The sequence below is a fragment of the Vipera berus genome (genome assembly GCF_964194415.1).
Source record: "Vipera berus genome assembly, chromosome: 5".
Taxonomy (NCBI): Eukaryota; Metazoa; Chordata; class Lepidosauria; order Squamata; family Viperidae; genus Vipera; species Vipera berus.
Window position 1 is genome coordinate 31,415,971 of NC_138207.1, and position 19,969 is coordinate 31,435,939.

At 41.7% G+C, this 19,969-nt stretch overlaps 1 protein-coding gene across 1 annotated transcript in view; it reads left to right on the forward strand.

Moving 5' to 3' along the window:
• PID1 (phosphotyrosine interaction domain containing 1) overlaps positions 1-14,816 on the forward strand; it is an 83,266-nt gene extending 68,450 nt beyond the window's left edge. The window contains exon 3 of the mRNA XM_081330010.1: positions 13,076-14,816. Within this exon, the coding sequence (XP_081186136.1) occupies positions 13,076-13,552 (477 nt within the window). The 3' untranslated portion in view covers positions 13,553-14,816. The remainder of the gene's footprint in view (positions 1-13,075) is intronic.
• The last annotated feature ends 5,153 nt before the right edge of the window (positions 14,817-19,969 follow it).

The following is a 19,969-nucleotide window of genomic DNA, read 5'->3' on the forward strand; positions in this document are numbered from 1 at the left end:
AATATCCAAGTACCACCAGTCGCCTAGCAAGGTGTCAAAAATATGATGACCAAAAAAAGGGAAAAAAGTGATAAAGTACAGGTAGTCCTTGACTTACAACAGTTCACTTAGTGACTGTTCGAAGTTACAGTGGCACTGAAAAAAGTGCCCCCCAAGCAACAGCCGAGCAAGATGCCTGCCTGCCCGCCCAGCAGCACTCTTCCTCCTGTCCGAGGTTTTCATTGTTGTGAGCATTTCTGTTGAGGATTGGCAGCGGGGGTGGGGCGGGGGTGTTTGGTTTTTATTCCCCCCATCTGCTGGGGGGTTGCAGCAGGTTTTGGTCACTTCACATGACCCTGGGACACTGTGACTGTCATAAATATGAATCAGTTGCCAAGCATCTGAATGTAAATCACAAGACCCTGGAGATGCTGCAACATTCCAGCTGATTGATGCTTCTTCTGGGCTCAGCAGAAGCACCAGGATCAGTGCCAAGCTCCAGCTGGAGCCTGGTGCTGATCCCGGCACTTCTGTTGAGCCCTGACAGCCCCAAAGAAGTGCTGATCCTGGCACTTCCACTGAGCCCTGACAGCCCTGCAGCTCCAGCCATCTCTCGCTCAGGCTTGTGCGGTGCTGCCACCAGTTCAGCTCATTCCCCTCCCCTGCTACCACTTTTCTAGGATACCACCTGACAGGTGCTAATGTACCACAGGTGGTACCCATACCACTGGTTGAAAAGCCCTGTCCTAAAACATTTTCTATTTTTTTCAACCAAATTGACTTGCTTTGTTTTTAGAACTTGTTTAATTTTGATTGACATAGTATATTTAACAGAGTATATTTAACAGTGGAGGATGACTTCATCAACTTTAATCTATTTAAAATTATCTATATGAATGTTTACATTAATTTTTCACCCACTAAGATTGGCTGGCAGATGTGTCAGTGATAATAAGAAACCACATTTTGCTTCCAATTTTTATATAGTCTAAGTAAGTATCAATGAGTTAATCTGCATATAGTCTATTTTAATTTTGCATGCATTAATCCACTTAGTTAATTTTCTAAATTACAGTACTGTATGTTTTTAAAACAATATGAATATTCATTTACATTTTCATGTGTAATTTTTCTGATACACATTATTATATTTAGTTTTCTCTATTGGTTGCATTCTCAATTAAATTAAAAATTTTGTTAACAAAATTTAGAAAAATACATAATCTGAGGGATAGTTGTATTCCAAACGGCCTGGTAGTACATGATGTAAAATTAGATGAATTAAAAATGCACTCGTACATATTTATCCAGTATCATGAACATAAAGCTATATATATTTAATTGATTTGTTTGTTTGTTTATATTTTTATTTATTTGTTCAATTTCTATTGCCAACCAGCTCAATCAAGTGACTCGTATTCATTTGGTCCAGTTATTTTTATTCCCTTTTCTCCCTGTGCCAAAACATGCTCTCCAAGTCCAGCTTAGGGGCAGCCTTCTTGTTGCACATTGGACTTCAGTTTATGCCAATCTATGTCAGTATGTTGTTGCTCTGCAATGCATTATGATTTTAGTCCAGTTTACCTGGAGATTACAAGTTAGTGAAGATTTAAAATGAGATTTTTCTAACTTTTAAAAAAGCTGTTTGATTTCATTGCAGCCTGAACCATGAAATTATTTAGATGGGCTTACTAGAGTGAATCTTTTTAAAAATAATATTATTGTTATAAGCTAGCAACTTTGAAGATAATTTGTTTTGATTTGCTTTTGTTTTTTGTAAGTTTGTTGGTACTTCAGAGAGACTGTTGGGAATATATCACTAAAAGAAGCATTGTGATAGCAATGGACAAACTGTGTTCTCTCTGAAATAGGAGTGTTTGCAGGACCCTTGTCTTTTGGGATGATTAACTTTAGAAATATATATTAACCTGGAACTTCTGAAATTTGTCTGGAAGGCGGTGGAATCTCCAAAGTGTTCCCTGTCCCTGAGTTAAGACTGAATGTGTCATCAAATCTGGAGATAACTTGAGAAGTTACATAAATAAAGTCAATTGGAGTTTATGGTCTGGACTGAAACAGCAATATGAACCAAGCCAGTCTGCAGATGGATAAATTTTCCACATGTCACTGCAACTCTGCAGAGCATAACCCATAAATTAACATTTTTTGGCCTTCAAATAGTATTCTAGAATCATGTTGTTGAAAAGACTTGGCTCCAAGTATGATTGCTCAGGCATTTTGTTTAAACTCTTATGAGGCAACTGCATTTGTGTAATGTAATAAGTACATCCCTTCACAACTGCTTAGATGCATTTCCTGATTTAAGGCAACCAGTATTTTCTTTAATGATAGTTCAGCTAATTAGCCCGCAAAGGCAACCAACATTTAAAGCTGTGGAATGAATAAGAGCTTGCTTTAAAAAATTGCATCTTTTGTTCTCTCTTTAAAAGTTTTTTTCACTGTGATTATAGGGCAAGTCCTATCTTCTTGAGCACTATCAGAAAGCCAACCATGCATTATTCTTATAATAGGTTAAGAAATTATCATGTCTAAAATCCATTAAAAATCCAAACCTGTAAGAAATTAACTAGTAAAAATAAAAAGTAAACTGATACAGCCATGATCCTTAAATATATATCCATACATTTAAAATCCTGGTAAAATATATTAAAGTAAAATATTGAAAGTTAAGAATAAAAAATGCCTGCTTTTGCATCTGACTTATTTGATGAAATAGGACTCCTGAAATGCCCAAAATAAACATTTATATAATTTAACCAATCTTTTTCTATACATAACAACTGTGTCTAAAAGCTCCTTGCTGTGCATTGTTTGGAAAAGAGATAAATAAGAACTTTGGGTATAAACAGGAAGGCAATGATTGATAGACTTTGTGATTTCATTTATTTAAAAGTTTTTTCCTTCTCTATTTTATTTATTTATTTATTTATTTATTTAGTTATATTTATATACCGCCCTATTCCCTGAGGACTCAGGGCGGTTTACAGGGAATTAAAAATCCAAAATACAAAAATTAAGAACCAAATTAAAAAATATTAAATTGACCCTGTAGTCGATTAAAAAGAACCCTAAATTAAAATTTCTCCTCAGTCTGGGCCCGAGAGCTCGAAGAGCCAGGTCTTCAGGCCCCGGCGGAATGATCGGAGGTCGGGAGCAGTCCTCAGCTCCACCGGCAGCTGGTTCCAGAGGGCAGGCGCCCCCACTGAGAAGGCCCTATCCCTGGGTGTCACCCGCCGGCAATCTCTTACCGGCGGGACCCTGAGCAGACCCTCCCTGTGGGAGCGCACTGGGCGAAGGGCGTTTGATGACGGCAGCAGGTGTTCCCTCAAATACCCCGGACCCAGGCCATGTAGGGCTTTATAGGTGATAACCAGCACCTTGAATTTCACCCGGAGGGCAACCGGAAGCCAATGCAGCTCGCGGAGTAGAGGTGTTACATGGGAGTATCGGGAGACCCCCATTACAACTCGCGCGGCCGCATTCTGCACCAGTTGAAGCCTCCGAGTGGTCTTCAAGGGCAGCCCCATGTAGAGAGCGTTACAGTAGTCCAAACGGGAGGTCACAAGCACATGAGTAACTGTGTGTAGGGCGTCTCGGTCCAGATAGGGACGCAACTGGCGCACCAGGCGAACCTGTGCAAAAGCCCCCCTGGTCACGGCTCCTATGTGATCTTCAAAATTGAGCCGTGAGTCCAGGAGGACGCCCAAGTTGCGAGCCCTATCAACGGGGGGTAACACCTCACCCCCCATCGTTAGAGGTGGAATAACTTGGTTAACCCGAGATGCCGATATGCACAGCCACTCAGTCTTGGCGGGATTGAGACGAAGCCTGTTTCTCCCCATCCAGACCTGAACCGCCTCCAGGCACCGGGACATCACAGAGAGGGCATCGCTGGGTTGGTTCGGGGTGGAAAGAAAAAGTTGGGTATCATCAGCGTACTGGTGATACCCCACCCCGAAGCCACGAATGATCTCGCCCAGCGGCTTCATATAGATGTTGAACAGGAGAGGCGAGAGAACCGACCCCTGAGGGACTCCACAAATGAGAGGCCTCGGGGCGGATCTCTGCCCTCCCGTCAACACCGACTGCGAGCGGCCCTGGAGGTAGGAGGAGAACCACCGTAAAACGGTGCCTCCCACTCCCAACCCCCTGAGACGCCGCAGCAGGATACCATGGTCGATGGTATCGAAAGCCGCTGAGAGATCTAATAGGACCAGGACACAGGAGCAACCCCTGTCCCTTGCCCTCCAGAGATCATTCACCAGCGCGACCAATGCCGTCTCCGTGCTGTGTCCGGGCCTGAAACCCGATTGGTACGGGTCCAGATAATCAGTTTCCTCCAGGAACAGAGGGAGCTGATGTGCCACCACACTCTCAACAACCTTCGCCAGAAAGCGAAGGTTGGAGACTGGACGGTAGTTGTCTAAAGCAGCCGGGTCCAAAGCAGGCTTCTTGAGAAGGGGTCTCACCACCGCCTCCTTCAAGGCGGCAGGGAAGACACCCTCCTTCAGAGAAGCAGTTATTACTGCATGGAACCAGCCTCGTGTTCCCTCCCGAGCCGCATAAGCTAGCCAGGAGGGGCACGGATCCAACAAACAGGTGGTGGTGCTCAGTCTCCCCATGATCCTGTCCACATCATCAGGGGAAACAGGGTCGAACTCAGTCCAGATAACGTGCTCAAGACCGCCTGATTCCTCCACATCAGACTCTGCCCAGTCAGAGTCCAGGCCGGTCCGGATCCGAGCGATTTTGTCCGCCAGATGATGACTAAACTCCTCGGCTTGTCCCTGCAAGGGATCCTCTCTCACCTCCTGGTTAAGGAGGGAGCGAGTCACCCTAAACAGGGCGGCCGGGCGATTATCTGCGGACGCGATAAGGGCGGCAAAGTAGTTAGACTTCGCCGTCCTTATCGCCGCAAGATAAGACCTTATAAAGGTTCTTAACTGCAATCGGTCGGATTCGGATCGGCTGGATCTCCAACCGCTCTCTAGACCTCGTCTCCGACGCTTCATCTCCCAGAGCTCCACAGAGAACCATGGGGCCCAACGGGATCTGCGCCGGGTCAGAGGTCGCATGGGTACAACGCCGTCAAGTGCCCTGGTGGCAGCCGTTTCCCAGGCCTCCACCAGAGCATCGACTGGGCTGTGGGTAAGGGTGATAGGTATAGGCCCAAGCGCCCTCTGGAATCGATCCGGGTCCATTAGGCGCCTGGGGCGGAAGCACCTGGTCGGTTCCGCCGCCCAGCGGCGGGGGGTGGCATGACGGAAAACCAGCCTCAGGAGGTGGTGATCTGACCATGACAGAGGGGTGATGGACGGGGAGCCCCCTCCCAGATCATCCAACCACTGTCCAGACAGGAATACCAGGTCGAGAGTATGATCCCCCACATGAGTCGGGCCCTCAATAACCTGGGTCAGGCCCATGGCTGTCATGGAAGCCATGAACTCCCGAGCTAACTCCGACGACCCTCCCAGTGACGGCAGGTTGAAGTCACCCAGGACTATAAGCCTGGGGAACTCCACCGCCAACCCTGAGAGGGTGTCGAGCAGCTCAGGCAGGGCTGTTGCCACACAGCTGGGCGCCAGGTATGTAAGCAACAAACCCAACTGAACCCGAGAACCACATCTCAAGAGGAGGGATTCGCTCCCGGCCATCTGGACAATGGTGGCCTCCCGGGGACACAAAGTCTCCCGAATAACCACTGCCACCCCACCACCCCTGCCCTGAGCCCGTGGCTGGTGCAGCACCCAGAAACCTGGCGGGCATAACTCGGTGAGAGGCACCCCTCCCTCCGAACCCAACCAAGTTTCCGTGATGCACGCTAGATCCGCACCTTCCTCCTCGATCAGATCATGGATGAGGGGAGCTTTGTTAACTACGGATCTAGCGTTAAAATAGACCAACCTGAGCTCAGGGGCCTGATCACCCTCATCCCCGGGGAAGAGGGTGCTAACCGGAGGGTCGGAGCGCGCCACCGCTCGGAGATAGCGGGGGCGCGATCCCAGGTGTTGATATGACCCTCCGCGCAAACACCTGCTGCCATTCCCTATCGCCGTGGGGATTTGAAGCCCCACCCCCACATTCCCAGAACCAGCAGCCACCCCCCCCCCGACCCCGTCCCGTCAGGACCTCTAACAGGTCCAGACTGAGTGCCGGTTAAAGATTCCCTCCCTACCCTCCCCTCCCTCCCCCTCCCTAACCTTTTAAAATAACCGGCTAAAAATTTTATCAGGGGCCTCTTAGCACGTCTCCACTCGAGGCCCCTAGTTAAGCCCAGCCACTTTTTCAAAAGTATTGAAAAGAGCCTATCACAAACAAATTAATCAATAAAATAGCATTAGAGTTTAAAACAATGTCCAGAGTTTAGCAAGCTTTTCTGGGACTGGATACCTTGCAAAAACTTTCATGTTGGCCTGGTGTCCCCAAAATCTTATAATTATGAAATCTCATGAGTTTGGCATTATTGTGTGAGATCTAATGCAATTAAAAATAAAAAATGGAGGCTGTTCTGGGTGTGATGGTTGGGTTGGAGAGTCGTTCTGACTCTTGCTATAATCAATGTGCTTCCAACAAACATACATTTTAATTTAAATGTAAATTTAAAAAGGATCTCTGTATTTAATAAAAGGTTATTGCAGAGCTTTTTAGCTTCTCAAAATAAATTCTAAATCCTAGGCCACCGAAGAAATTGTCTTCCATACTGCAGTCGAGGCGTACAGTTCCAGTAATGTCACTGATTTATATATGACGGCCATGGACCTGACGCAAGTAATTTCGGGACCGACTCATGAGGGAGGCCACACCCTTGACCTAGTTTTCTTATCTGGACGGTGGTTAGATGATCTTGGTGGGGGCTCCCCAATTGTTATGCCCCTGTCATGGACCGATCATCATCTCCTGCGGCTGGTCTTCCGTTTTGCTACCCCCCGCCGTGGGTGTGTGGAACCAATTAGATGGTACCGCCCCAGACGCTTAATGGATCCCGAGAGGTTCCAGGCAGCGCTGGGGTCCCCACCTGCCTCCCTCACTCACAGCTCGGCAGATGCCTTAGTGGAAGCCTGGGAAAGGGCAGCCACTGAGGCTCTTGACCGAGTTGTACCCTTGCGGCCCCTGACCCGGTGCAAATCCCATAGAGCTCCGGGAGATGAAGCGTCGGAGACGGGGCCTAGAGAGCGGTTGGAGATCCAGCCGATCCGAATCCGACCGATTGCGACTAAGAGCCTATATTAGGTCTTATCTCGCTGCGATAAGGGTGGCGAGGTCTAATCACTTCGCTACACTTATCGCGTCCGCAGATAATCGCCCGGCCGCCCTGTTTAGGGTGACTCGCTCCCTCCTTAATCAAGAGGTGAGGGAGGAACCCTTGCAGGGTCGTGCCGAGGAGTTTAACCAACATCTGTCGGACAAAATCGCTCGGATTCGGACCGGTCTGGACTCTGACTGGGCAGAGTCTGACGATCAGGACACGGGCGGTCTTGTCGATATTACCTGGGAGGAATTTGATTCTGTGACTCCAGAGGAAGTGGACAGGATTATGGGGAGGCTGAGCTCCACCACATGTTTATTGGACCTGTGCCCTTCCTGGCTGGTCTATGCAGCCCGGGAGAGGACACGTAGCTGGTTCCAGGCAGTTATATCGGCTTCTTTGAGTGAGGGTAGCTTCCCTGCCATCTTGAAAGAGGCGGTGGTGAGGCCTCTCCTCAAGAAGCCTGCCTTGGACCCAGCTGTATTGAACAACTTTCGTCCGGTCTCCAACCTTCGCTTCCTTGCGAAGGTTGTTGAGAGTGTGGTGGCGCATCAGCTCCCTCTGGTCCTGGATGAAGCAGATTATCTAGACCCGTACCAATCGGGTTTCAGGCCCGGGTACAGCACGGAGACGGCATTGGTCGTGCTGGTGAATGATCTCTGGAGGGCTCGGGACAGGGGACATTCCTCTGTTCTAGTCCTATTAGACCTCTCAGCGGCTTTCGATACCATCGACCATGGTATCCTGCTGCGGCGTCTCAGGGGATTGGGAGTGGGAGGCACGGTCTTACAGTGGTTCTCCTCCTATCTCCAGGGACGTTCACAGTCGGTGTTGACAGGAGGGCAGAGGTCGACCGCGAGGTCTCTCGTTTGTGGAGTTCCTCAGGGGTCGGTCCTCTCGCCTCTCCTGTTCAACATCTATATGAAACCGCTGGGTGAGATCATTCGTGGCTTTGGAGTTGGGTATCATCAGTACGCTGATGATACCCAGCTTTTTCTTTCGACCCCAAACCACCCCAGCGATGCCCTCAACGTGATGTCCCGTTGCCTGGAGGCGGTTCGGGTCTGGATGGGGAGGAACAGACTTCAACTCAACCCCGACAAGACTGAGTGGCTTTGCATACCTTCATCCTGGGTCTACTCGGATATTCCATCTCTTTCTATGGGGGGTGAACTATTACCCCCCCCCCCCCCGTAGATAGGGCTCGCAACTTGGGAGTCCTCCTAGATTCACGGCTCACCTTGGAAGATCACATAGTGGCTGTGACTAGGGGGGCTTTCGCCCAGGTTCTCCTGGTGCGCCAGTTGCGGCCCTATCTAAGCCGGGATGATTTATGCACGGTCACTCATGCGCTCGTGACCTCTCGTCTAGACTACTGCAACGCTCTCTACATGGGGCTTCCCTTGAGGACCACCCGGAGGCTCCAACTGGTACAGAATGCAGCCGCGAGAGTTGTGTTGGGAGTCTCCCGATACTCCCATGTTACACCTCTGCTCCGTGAGCTGCATTGGTTACCAGTTGTCTTCCGGGTGAGATTCAAGGTACTAGTAATGGTGTTTAAAGCCCTACATGGCAGGGGTCCGGAGTACCTTAGGGAACACCTGCTGCCAGCATCAACTTCCCTCCGCCCTGTGCGTTCCCACAGAGAGGGCCTCCTCAGGGTGCCACCGGTCAGAGAATGTAGATTGGTGGCCCCCAGGGGGAGATCCTTCTCTGTGGGCGCCCCGGAACTATGGAACCAGTTACCAGTTGAGCTCCGGACAGCGCCCGATCTTCGCTCCTTTCGCTGCGATCTAAAAACATACTTGTTCGAACAAGCCGGCCTGGCCTGAGGGGGGATTGGTGGGGTTTTTGCTGTCATTTTATTGGGGTTTTTACTATGTATTAATTGTTTTTTAGTGGGCATGTATTTAATTACCTTTTAACTTTTGTAATTCTGTGTTTTTATTCTTGCCCTGTACACCGCCCTGAGTCCTTCGGGAGAAGGGCGGTATAGAAATATTAATAAATTAAATTAAATTAAATATATAGTTGTGTATTGCCTGGAAATCGGAAATCAGGCCTGAGGGTCAGAAGGTGTGGCTTAGGCATACAATGGTTATGCCGATTTTGATTTTGATTGATAAAGGTGTTTTTACCCTGGCTGCTGTTTTTGTGTCTTGTTTTTCTATTCTTTCTGGTTTTTAAATTTCTTTTGATATTGCTATCTGCCCAAATCATGAATTTAAATAATAATAAACAGGCAATATAAAAAGGGTTTTTTTAAAAAATAAATGAATAAATCAGATGTAGTTTAATGTTTCTGGGCATGCAAGATAACTTCTTTGACTATATTAATCATTGGACTTTTGACCACATTCTAAGCTTAATGCATAATTTGTCAGTTGTACATTCTCAACCAGGCTTTACCAATGTAAATAATAATATACAATGTTCAGACTGCAAACTGGCTGAGATTCATACAAGTTGATGTCTAATATAGTTTGATGGTGCCACTATTGGATAATTATTCATGCCTTATTTTCATTGGTGCATAGGTAGTCCTCAACTTAGGAGTACAATTGGGACTGGAAGTTCTGTTGCTAAGTGATGTTGTTATTAAGTGAGTCTCAATCAATTTTATGAGCTTTTTCATCGCAATCACTATGCAAATCATCCCAGTCATTAAGCTGTTTGCACAGCTGTTAAGTAAATTTGGATTCCCCCAAAATGACTTATGACTTGGCTTGTCATAAGGCCTTGGGATGGTTGCAAATGGTGATAGGTGTGATGCTGCTGTCATCATAAATACAGGCCAGTTGTCAAGAGTCTACATTTTGATTATGTGACCACAGGGTCATATGAGGACTGTTCATGAATCACTTTTTTCAGTGCCATTGTAACTTCAGTTAAATGAATAGTCATAAGTTGAGGACCACCTGTATTGCTTCCTTTTTCCAAAGAAAGTAGATGGACTTAAAACCCCACTTATTTGCATATAATGTAGAAAGGACTATTCTTCATCCTCTTCTTGTAGCACTTTTGTCCTGAAATCTGATCAAAACTATTTCAAACTAATTTTTCTAAAAGCAAACAATAAACAATGCATAAAGCAAACTGGACAGATTCCCTTTTATTTTATGAAAGATAGCATTGATCATCATAATATCTGTTAAGCCTATGCTGCTTCTTTTTTTCTTTAGTAAACCTTAACATGTATGGCATCTTAGATTGTGAGACTGTTTGGAGGAAACAGCTGAAAGTTGTTAGATATGTGTTTCCTGCAGAAGATCAAGACTATGAATATCTTTGAAGGTAGCTAAATTCTGTGACATAGCAGTATCTGAAGATGATATGCAGCTGTGCTTAGTTCCTACTGTGCATAAATTGCACATATTGCAATAAATTTCTAGAATTAAAAACTACAGATAATCCTTGCTTAACAACCACACCTGGCACTAGCAACTAGTTCCAATGGCTAAGCACTGCAGTCACTAACTGAAAAATCAGTGACCATGCTAGGCTTTACAGTGTTACTTTCCATTTTCATTGTTAAGCAAATAATTGTAATTGTTATACGAGATATCATATGACTGCAACATGCATTTTACTTCCACAATTTCCACTAATTGTGCTTGTTGGAAGCTCGTTGGTAAACTCACAAATGCTGATCACATGACCATTGGATGCCGCAATCCCTATAAATGGAAGTATTGGGTCACAAAGTTGTTTTTTTTCCAACCATCAAAACTTTGAATGATGATTAAACAAGGCAAGAGAGGACCACCTGTATGATAGCTGAGGAATTCTGGGAGTTGCTGTAGCCTCAACAACTTGAGAATTCTTTTTTTCATTTTTTCCATATGAAATAAAGTTATCTTGCTTTCCTCATATGAAATAATGGTGGCTAATGGTTTTAAACATTGCAATTTCCAAGTTGCCTCCCACCCACCATCCTAAAAATGCATAGTGATGATGGTGATGATAAATAATAATAATAATAATAATAATATCAACTGGACTTTGGCTGAATTGGAACACTTAGACCAGAAAACGCATAAACTTTTGAATATGCACCACGCTCTACATCCACGAAGTGACATTGACAGGTTGTACCTGCCAAGAAGAATAGGGGGCACAGGGCTACTGCAAATCCACCAAACTGTAGAGGAAGAAAAATGAAGTTTGAATGACTATGTAAATCAAAGTACAGAAAAATTGCTTCAGGCTGTGAAAACAGAGAGCATTATAAAAATAACAGAAACAAAGGCAGAATATAAGGAAAAACGGCTGGATGACAGATTAAATAGACAGGAAACCAAAGCTTTGCATGGACAGCATTTGAAAAACATTGAATGAAAATGTGATAACAACTTGACATGGGCATGGCTTAAGATGGGAACCATCAAGAAAGAAACAAAAGGCTTAATACTGGCTGCTCAAGAACAAGCGCTACAAACTAATGCCATGAAAGTGAAGATACAAAAATCTTCTGACAATCCAATTTGCCAACTTTGCAACGACAAACTTGAAACTGTCGTTTCAATCATGCAAACTGATTACAAAGCTAGACATGACCGAGTTGCTAAACTAATCCATTGGGCATTGTGTAAAAAATATGATTTGCCTGTGTCCGAAAAGTCATGGGAACATAGGGTGGAAAAAGTTGTCAAGAATGAGAGAGTGAAGATCTTGTGGGACTTCTGAATACAGACAGATTGCCATTTGGAACACAAAACACCAGATATCGCAGTTGTAGAGAACCGAAGTGTACAGCTGATTGATATTATCAAAGGAACATGGAATGCTGTTACCTTCCCACTGTAGTGGTCCCTATTTTTCTACTTGCATTTTTTTTAGGTGCTTTCAAACTGCTAGGTTGGCAGAAGTTGGGACGAGTAACAGGGGCTCACTCTGTTACGCGGCACTCGGGATTCGACCTGCCAAACTGCCGACCTTCTGACTGACAAGCTCAGCGTCCTAACCCACTGAGCCACTGCGTCCCTTCCAGCCACTCTGCACCATCACATATTCTCCCCAGTCCACACAACGCTTTTCATGAACACTTGCACACCTGACCAGTGGCTCATCTACCCTTCTTGACCTGCGTGGCACGTCTCATACACCCTTGCCTTCTTTTGCAGCCTCCCCAATCCATGCTGCATTTTTGTGCACCCTTCACATCTTCTTGCACCTGACCCATGCTGCACCTCTCATATACTCTTGTTCCTTGTGCATCCCCCCAACCTATGCTTCATTTTTGTGCACCCTTCACATCCACATGCATCCTTTCCTGACTCTCCCTCATCCCCTCACTCACCCTCACGTGCCCTCCCTGCACTACTTTGTGCCTCTTGGGTACTGTAACTCCTTGTACCCTCCCCAATCCAGCAGCAGCCACTTAACCTGCCTGCAGATCTGCTTGCAACTTCTTGCTGACATCCCCACTGATTTTGGCTGTGGGAAAGGGGGAAGAAGTTGCCACACCTAATGACTCAGATTCAGTTAATGATAGCATCCAGGACTGCACATAGTGCTGTATTTTGTATTACGATTCCATCAATTAGTGATAAAAATTCAGGTTCCAATTGTTGTAATGAGTTGAGGACTACCTGCACATTTGAGAACTGCAAAGCTAGTAGTAGTTTCTCTGTTTTCTTTTCTTTTTGTAAAATTGTGATGTGGTATTTGACTCCTGAATGTGTAGCATTTTGAAGGAATATTGACTTTTAGAGGTGATTAAGTTCTGCAGAAATTTTCAGTAATAATGATGAATTTGGTGGAACAATTACTGGGCATTATAATGTTAGCATTTGGATGACTAACTTTTTTCTTTTTCTCTTGTACCAGGTTACATACTTGGGAAAAGTTTCTACAAAAGGGATGCAGTTTTTGTCCGGTTGCACAGAAAAGCCAGTAATTGAATTGTGGAAGAAGCACACCCTTGCTAGAGAGGACATCTTCCCAGCTAATGCCCTCCTAGAAATCCGCCCTTTCCAGGTTTGGCTTCATCATCTGGACCTCAAAGGAGAGGCCACTATCCACATGGATACCTTTCAGGTTGCTCGTATTGCTTACTGCACTGCTGATCACCATGTGAGCCCAAATATTTTTGCTTGGGTATATCGGGAAATCAATGATGATTTGTCCTATCAGATGGACTGTCATGCTGTAGAATGTGAGAGCAAGCTAGAGGCCAAGAAGTTAGCTCATGCTATGATGGAGGCCTTTAAGAAAACTTTTCATAGCATGAAAAGTGATGGCCGGATCCACAGGAATAGCTCGTCTGAAGAAATGTCTCAAGAATTAGAATCTGATGATGGCTGAATTTCAGTTTTTTTGATGGTTAAGCAACAGAAAAAATGGCCCTGGGAACATAAACATATATATAAAATAAATGAACAACCATTCAATTTGGGAATGATGAATTTCCAAAATTTCTCTAATCACCTTTTTCATTGTTTTTTAAAAGCAATTCAGAAAATTTCCTGAAAACATGCTTCTTTATTATAATTACATAACATTGAAATCTGCTGCTGGATTTTGTTTTTGTTTTAATGTGATAAAATTTCTTGTTTAGTCATTTGTCCATTTGATGTTTCAAACTTATTTTAAGCTTTGGAATTCAAGTTCTTGTCTTATGGTTTGTAAATTATTTCAATCTCCTTGTTGAAATTCACTGAGCAGATTTAACAATGAGATCTTTCAGAGTTTGTTGTTAGCATGTAGTACATCTTCTACAGACAAAGAGAATACAATTTGAGGATCATCTGCTCTCTTTTTACCACTTCCCGGGCTGAAATTTCTACCTGCAGTTTGACAGCCTAACAATTAATCCACATTTCATGGTTTGAGTATTGACATACGCTTAACATTTACAAGTTATAATCATATGTTATATTTTCTTTTATTCATTTAAGCTTTTAAAATGTACTTTCAGTCACATATTTCCCCCTTAGTGCCATTGTTTAAAAGATGAATTGCAGGGATGCCAAGTGAATGGTGGGACACCTGAATGTAAATTTCCTATTTTATATCATGTCCATTAAATCAGACCACTGTCTAAGGATGAACATCCTGAATATATATTAGTTGGGCTGTAAGGCAGAGTCTACCTTGCTTCAGGCACAAACTTTAGTTTTGCAATAGTCTTGCCATGAACAGAATCTACATCAGCTTATTTACTTGTGCTCCAGCGTTCAGTTTAAACTTGCATATTAATCGTTAGCATCTGATAATGATAAGTATAAGATTCTTTAAGATCAGGTTTAGTGGCAGAAAGTTTGTTAATATTCTGCTAATATTTCCTGAAATATTAACTTCCTGTTAATATTTCCTGAAATATTTTCAGTTCACAGATGTAAGGGTTCATAAACATTTTTAACATTTTTGAGACAAAGTGCTGATTACTAATATATAGGTAATGCTGCACTTCATACAGACTTGTTCATAAGTTGTGGTAATGTTAGGAGCACTGGGCACCTTACAGAAGCCTTAAAAGAAAGCAAATCAGAGCAGATAGCTATGGAAACTTTTTCATTGTGTCTGAATATGCACGTCTGTGTGTGTGTGTGTGTGTGTGTGTGTGTGTGTGTGTGTGTGTCTGTCTGTCTGTCTGTCTGTCTGTGTATGCAGTGACTATTAGAGCATATAGATTTATCATGCAAACATACTGAGGAGGAATTGCACCTTTAATAAATATGCTTATTGCTTTCCAATGTATGTAAAGTATTCTGCAGCTTAAAGGCATTCATACTTTAATAAAAAAAGGTGGAATTAAAAATTAATAATTTCAGACTTCATGATTTTACATGTACACTCCTAATCTACCAATTCTGGCATTAACTACAATCTGCATAATGATATATAATACCTGGCATTAAACCTTGAATTATGGCTTCAGTACTAAATTGTATTTTACTTAATACTAAATTGTACTTTTGTTCTGATGTATGTAGGCATTTTGATTTTTCTGAAGGGCTTTTCCATCTTTGCTTCTCCACCCTTTCTAGCAACTAGGTATTCCAATCTCTGTGAATTGAAAAGTTCTATGCTTTTTTCTAAACTGGAGATTAGAAATTTATAGCTGTAAAACTCAACTTCAGTAGTTTCCCCTAAGAGTTCAGTTGTATAGGCTTTATATTCATTGTTGCTGAGAGTTATAAGAACGTCACATTTGCCCTTCTCTCTCCTAGAGTGAATTTTGGATTTGTAATGGAAAACATAGAAATTATTTATTTGTAAGCTGCCTTGGCTTGGAGGACACAGTCTTCCTCCAACGTTTGGCTTCTTGTAAGAGAGAACTAAAACACACATACCCATGAAAAGTTCCTTTGTTCCAAGCTTCTAAGGCACACAGATAGTGCAAAAAATAAACTGCTACCCTGGCTTAGAGATTGATTGATGGGATAGGAATGAGAAAAATATTTTGTCCTCTTCATCTTCCCTGTCCTTGGATCATTCAAAAGAAGAACAGCAGCTTTCCTCTTTTGAAATTATAGACATTTAGGACTCCTATATGACAAATCAATTCTTCTTGAATAAAGTTTACTCTAAATCAGGTCACTATTAAAAGAGATTAGGGTTTATTTATAATGCATAAAGAAGAAGGATTCATATAAAATGCACAAAAAAGCAAAATAAATAAAGAAAGCACTGCTGTCTTAGTAATAATTAACTTGTTAAAAATGGTTACTCTACTTATTGAAAGTGTTTCCATCAGCCTTCATGCATTGTTATTAAGATATTCTAAAATCTCATCAAATCAGGCCACGGGTGAAATTATCTAATCCTTTTGATTCAAGTACTAACTTGAAAATGATACTCAAATATGTCCTTTGTTTTTGGTATTAGTAATGTGGGATTTTTATACTATCACCATTCTTGTTTCTCCTCTCCAAGAACTTTATTATGCATAGTATTATGGATAGATTTTGCGGATGACCTCACACTGCTTGATGAAACAAAGGGGTTCTTGCAAGAAATGACCACCAGTTTAGATAATGAGGCCAACAAAATTGGCCTACTTATAGATTTTGAGAAGACTAAGTGTCAGCAAGTTGGAGGTGCTCAGGATAATATGCCTCTTACAGTCCACAGTCGGACTATAGAACAAGTCCAACAATTTACTTATCTTGGCAGCATTGTATCTATTGATAGAGATACTGATAAGGACATTACTGGATTCAAATGGCAGTAGCTGTGTTCCAAGCATACACCCAATTTGGTCTACGGCAGCCAAGTATTACCACAAACTCTTCAAGACTGTTGTTATACCAACTGCAATATATGCTTGTGAAACCTATAAGTGTACAACCAAGATGATTAAATGGTTAAATATTTTCCAACAACATTGCCTGAGAGGAATCCTCCACATCTCATATTGTGACTACATCACTACGAAGAGGTATTACAAAGATCTGATTTGGGGCATCTGTTGGGAACTGTGAATGAATGTTGAATGTGGCTTGTTGGCCATATTTTATGTATGTATGCCTAAAGATCAGCATCCAAAAATTTCACTACATTGGATACCTCCTGGAGGAAAGAGGAAATGGGGCTGGCCTTGGAAAACCTGGAGCCAAACACTTAAGGAAGTTCTTAAGGTTATTGATGTCCCTTGGAATAATACCGAAGATGCTACAAATGATCAAAGCCACTGGAATGCCCTGGGCAGGACCTAATGATGATAATGAATGTGGAATTTAACTGTGATATTGAGAACTTTTAGCTCTTTCTCCAGCCAATATGGGCTATGGTTACAGTTCCTGAAAACAGTAATTCAGCAACATTTTGATTCCCTTATCTCTAATGGTGTGTCCCACTCTTTACCTATTATAAGTAATACAATGGCATATGAGCATTATTAAAGTCTTCTGCTGTATCCAAGCAGTGTGCAGAGTTATGTAAGCAATCCTCCAAGTTATAAAGTTATCTGTATTTGTTCATGAAATGGCATAGCATGTATAAACCACAATGTGAACAGGATTAATAGCCAAGGACTATGCTGCAAAACAGCAAACATGTAAAAGCTATCTTAGCCAGAATTGTTAGATCTGTTTCCAATGAATCTGAATTTCATTGTACATTTCAAAATCAGTACAAGAAAAAAAAAGTTAAACGGTATCAGCTTTATAATCTTCCTGTTTTTGAAATCAGAAGTGTCCAGGCCCCAAGGCTACTTGCATTATTATTTCACAGATGTTTTCACCCAAAGTCATATCTATAAATGATACAATTCTTATTACTGAAGCTGTATACTAGTTCTAATTTTTTGATATTTTTTTTAAAAAAATGTTTCAGCTAAGCCACTCAGAAAAAAACAACTGTAACTGCTCCCTGGCTATAATCTAATCTTTATCTTTCCTCTCAGAAATGGCATTATTTATTCTACTTTGAATATAATATTACAGTCTATAAACTGTACACAGATCTGTTTTTACTTAATGTCCCATCTTTGTCTGAGAAACCATGGCCAGAGTTCCTTGGAATTGGGTGACCTAAAAATTATTATTCATAATAATGATGTCTGGGTGATGGAAGTTACAATCCTACAGAGAGAATTGGGTTAACACTACTGGGTTAACTAATATTGGAATGAAGTACATCTCTTGTTACCTCAAGTACTGTATATATTTAAAAAGGAAACAGTGATCTATATAAATTTTAATAACTTTGTTCTTATGTACTTCAACTGAATCAAATGTTTCTGTGTTCATTTGAGCTCAACAGATGTAAAAATGCTACATATTTACCTGAAATATCTTAAACTATACTGCTCAAAAAAATAAAGGGAACACTTAAACAACATAATGTACTGTATTTAATAGTAGGATGTCTTATCTTGTGTTCCCTTTATTTTTTTGAGCAGTATATATCTGGATACAGGAGATATTTCCCGTTTGCACATTTATTGTATTTATTTGAATTACTACACCAACATACATTTTCATAGCAGTTTAAAAATTTATGTAAGTATTTCAATACAATCCAAAAATGGAAAACAGGAGCTAAAACAGTCCAAAAAGCAGACCAAAGCCCATGTTCCTAGAATAATACAAAGACAGATAAAACCATTCACAGTTTCGCCCAAGTTTCTAGCATGTGTATTTGTTTTCAAAAAGTAATACCAAATAGAGATTTGTTTTGAAGTAAAAACACCTGAATTTAGAATAACTTTTGTTTAATGTTTAAATGGATCTTACATGTTTTAACTTAAGTGAATGGTATAATTCCAAGTGTGAGCAGATATACTCAGTAAAATGTTCCACTGGATTACAAAACAAATTTGCTTGTCTACGAATTAACTTCTTCAGAATTAGAATAGTACATTACATTTAAATAAGGCTGATGGACATGCATAATATCTATGAAACACTTAAAAAGGCCTGTTCCTGTTACACTCAGATAGTTTCTCTCATATTTCTTTAATAAATATTTCTTACAAAAATGCCAGCCACATTTATAAAGCCGTCTTACTTTCACAAAAGTTCATTGACTGTCTCTTCTACAAAAAACATTCTAGATAGATGTAAAACAGCAAGGCTCCAAATGGATATGAGAAAAAAGGTAAACTTTGATAAATATTAACATAAGCACTTTCACTAATTTCCCAATGTAAAAGTGTAATTGTTAATAGCTCTTCAGGTTTTTTAGATGATCTAATTCTGTTGGGGATAATGTTAAGTACAATCATGATGTGGCTACTTAAAAGCCGCTTTTATTTCTTTGCTTACAATTTTATAAAATTAAGGGGAAAAATCACCATAAATTACAATTTTTCATAACCTTTTGCAAATTCTATACAATAATTCATAATATACTTCAGTCAACATATTTTAAACACAAAGTTGAGCTGCAGCTCTGATTTCATGGTTAGTTGTTGATTCCAGATTTTGTCCAGTCACCATAATATATCACATTCCCCAAAGTTTTAGAATAACAATCTTTTGGCATGGCCACAGCTTATTTTCTTTCAAATGTACTTTAGTATGGAAGCATTTGTGCTTCAAAATTTATTCACTAGGGTACTTCTTCGATTTTCAAATGTGTGTGGTTTAATTATGGTTTACTGTTCCTTGCTTTCTTATTAGCTTCAGTTTTCTCCTTATCTTCTCAAGCTGTTGTCAACTTATATGAGAAATGTCCAAGAACATTAGACTTCATTGCCAATTCTTTCCTCCATTCTGTATTTTCTCAAACCAAGCCTATAGTTTGGAAGTTTACACCAGCAAAAGGAAAAGAAAAGTGACCAGCTACACACATAAAGACTGAACAGAACAAGCATAGATGGGATTTGGGTTCTATGTGATCTGGCCAGCGGGCACTGCAGAGTTGCTTGCATCCCAGTGTTTGAAACTCCTATACTCTTTTTCATCCCCAAAATGAGTCCTTTTCAAATGAGACATTTGGAGAAAGGTGGGGAAATTGACAAGGAGCAAGTGCATTATAGCCTGAGCAGTTATGAATGTATTACTAATTTGTAAATTAGTTAAACAAAAAAAAAGAGAAGAAAATTGTGTGTGAATATATATGAGTGTATGTGTGGGTAGGCATTTTTATACATGTATATATATAAAGAATGACCATATTTCAGCTACTTATGTTCTATAAGCAACTTGTTCATATGTTGAAAGTAAAATCAGGTCTTCTATCTATTGAGCAAACAGGACCACTAATTTATCATAGTTTTCCCAGAGACGGTGAGATTAAGACTCTATGTTCAGTCCCAAACTAGATGGGAGA